The following is a 1,634-nucleotide window of genomic DNA, read 5'->3' as shown; positions in this document are numbered from 1 at the left end:
TTTTACATAAAACTAAGCGATTTGACCTGAAATGATCAAATCCTACCAGATGCTACCTGCTGGATAACTGACCATGACAGCAGAACTGCTCCCCTCCCCTGGACAATCCCAGTCAGTAATCTAGCAGCTAATGCACACAGCAGAGGGATTGTTGCTATTATAAACTGTGTGTGTGTCTGTGTGTGTGTGTGTATGAGTGTGTGTGTGTCTGTATGAGTGTGTGTGTATGAGTGTGTGTGTGTGTGAGAGTGTGAGTGTGTGAGTGATATTAGGCTGCTGATATTAGGCTGCTCACTCACCGCTCCCTTCACCGCAGCCTCGATGGATGCTTTGGGCATGTTCACACCCCGGCACTGCTCAATGACGTTTCCCAGCTGGGTGTGGAAGTCTGGGTTCTCTCCTCCTTCTGCACAGACACACCAGAGAGAAACAGAAAACAAGGCATGCTGAACTACTGAAGAGATGATGGATGTTTCTGTTTGGAAGTTTGCTAGTTGATGTTGGAAGTTAGTAAGAGAGGGTTTAATTGTGGAAGTGGTTTAAAAATCTCTCATTAGTATTGTTTACCGAAGATTTGTTTTTCACTGGCTGTGTAATGAGTGACACCTGGTGGTAAAACATTTTTATTTCACCTTTAATTACTGTTTGAATGTTCAATCCTGTATCTTTCTAAACTGCTTAAAACATGAGAACCCAAGACGGGATCAGAGATGAGAACAGACTTTTACAAACACAGTCGTAGCATCGATACTGAAAGATCGATGTGCCAAAAGGAGACATTTAGAGCTGGAGAAAACTTAGCAGCAACAAAATCGGAAGGGACACAAAAATGTTTCCATTAAGACTACGCAGAAACAAAACTAATTTTCTAAACAACAACAATGCAATTCATTAAACAATGCCTTCATTAAAAAGACTCCTTGACCTTGCACAGCATGTCTGAGTATCACGGCGACCTTCATGAGTACGCGGTTCCTGGCCGAGTCCTTGGGTCCCTTGATGTGCTTCACTTTGAACAACTTCTTGTGTCCAGCCAGAGTGAGGGGGCTGCAATGCAGGGAGCAGTGAGGCTGGGTCCAGCCTGGCCAGTAGAGTTGGGTCCCAGCCAGGAGAGAGGGTGTGAGAGAGGCAGAGAGGTTACTCCTCAGCAGCATACAGGGCAGGAGCTGCTGCCGGTATCAGAGACCCAGCCCTCGGATAGCTAGGGCAGCGCCAGCAATCTGCGCTGGCACTCAGTCTGTTACCGTGCCTGGAAACAAACAAGCAGGCTGTTAGTTCACAAGGTTCCTTCTGAATTGGGAGATGCTGTCATGCTGCTTCATCATCCACCTCCCCCTTTGGGCTGTACAATCTTTATGCCTTTTTAACTTGATTTATCTGATCACTGCAGGCTGGGCAGGTGCTCTCCTGCACCCATCCCAACGTGAATCTGGGGTTGGATACAAGGAGGAGTAGCAAACACGCGGACTGGAGAATCCTGAAGAATCTTTTAGAACCGTTGATGACCAGAATGCGCCCAGCATTGAATCAATCACACAGGGTTAGAGAACAGCTGACTAGGAATGTGAATTTCTTTAGCATTAAACACGCCTAAACCTGAACAGTTTTTAAATAGCCGTTCATGTTATGTACAA

General features: G+C 46.0%; 1 protein-coding gene across 1 annotated transcript; it reads right to left on the bottom strand.

Moving 5' to 3' along the window:
- Nucleotides 1-295: 295 nt before the first annotated feature.
- Nucleotides 296-1,271, bottom strand: LOC121309187 (translational activator of cytochrome c oxidase 1-like; the record flags this gene model as incomplete). The annotated part of the gene is made up of 2 exons (XM_041242103.1): nucleotides 926-1,271; nucleotides 296-406 (listed from the first exon to the last, which is right to left on the bottom strand). Coding segments are annotated over exons 1-2 (340 nt in total), but the record flags the coding sequence as incomplete, so codon positions are not given.
- Nucleotides 1,272-1,634: the final 363 nt, after the last annotated feature.

The sequence above is a fragment of the Polyodon spathula genome, unplaced genomic scaffold (assembly GCF_017654505.1).
Source record: "Polyodon spathula isolate WHYD16114869_AA unplaced genomic scaffold, ASM1765450v1 scaffolds_957, whole genome shotgun sequence".
NCBI classification, from domain to species: domain Eukaryota; kingdom Metazoa; phylum Chordata; class Actinopteri; order Acipenseriformes; family Polyodontidae; genus Polyodon; species Polyodon spathula.
This window is presented reverse-complemented; position numbering and strand designations above follow the sequence as displayed.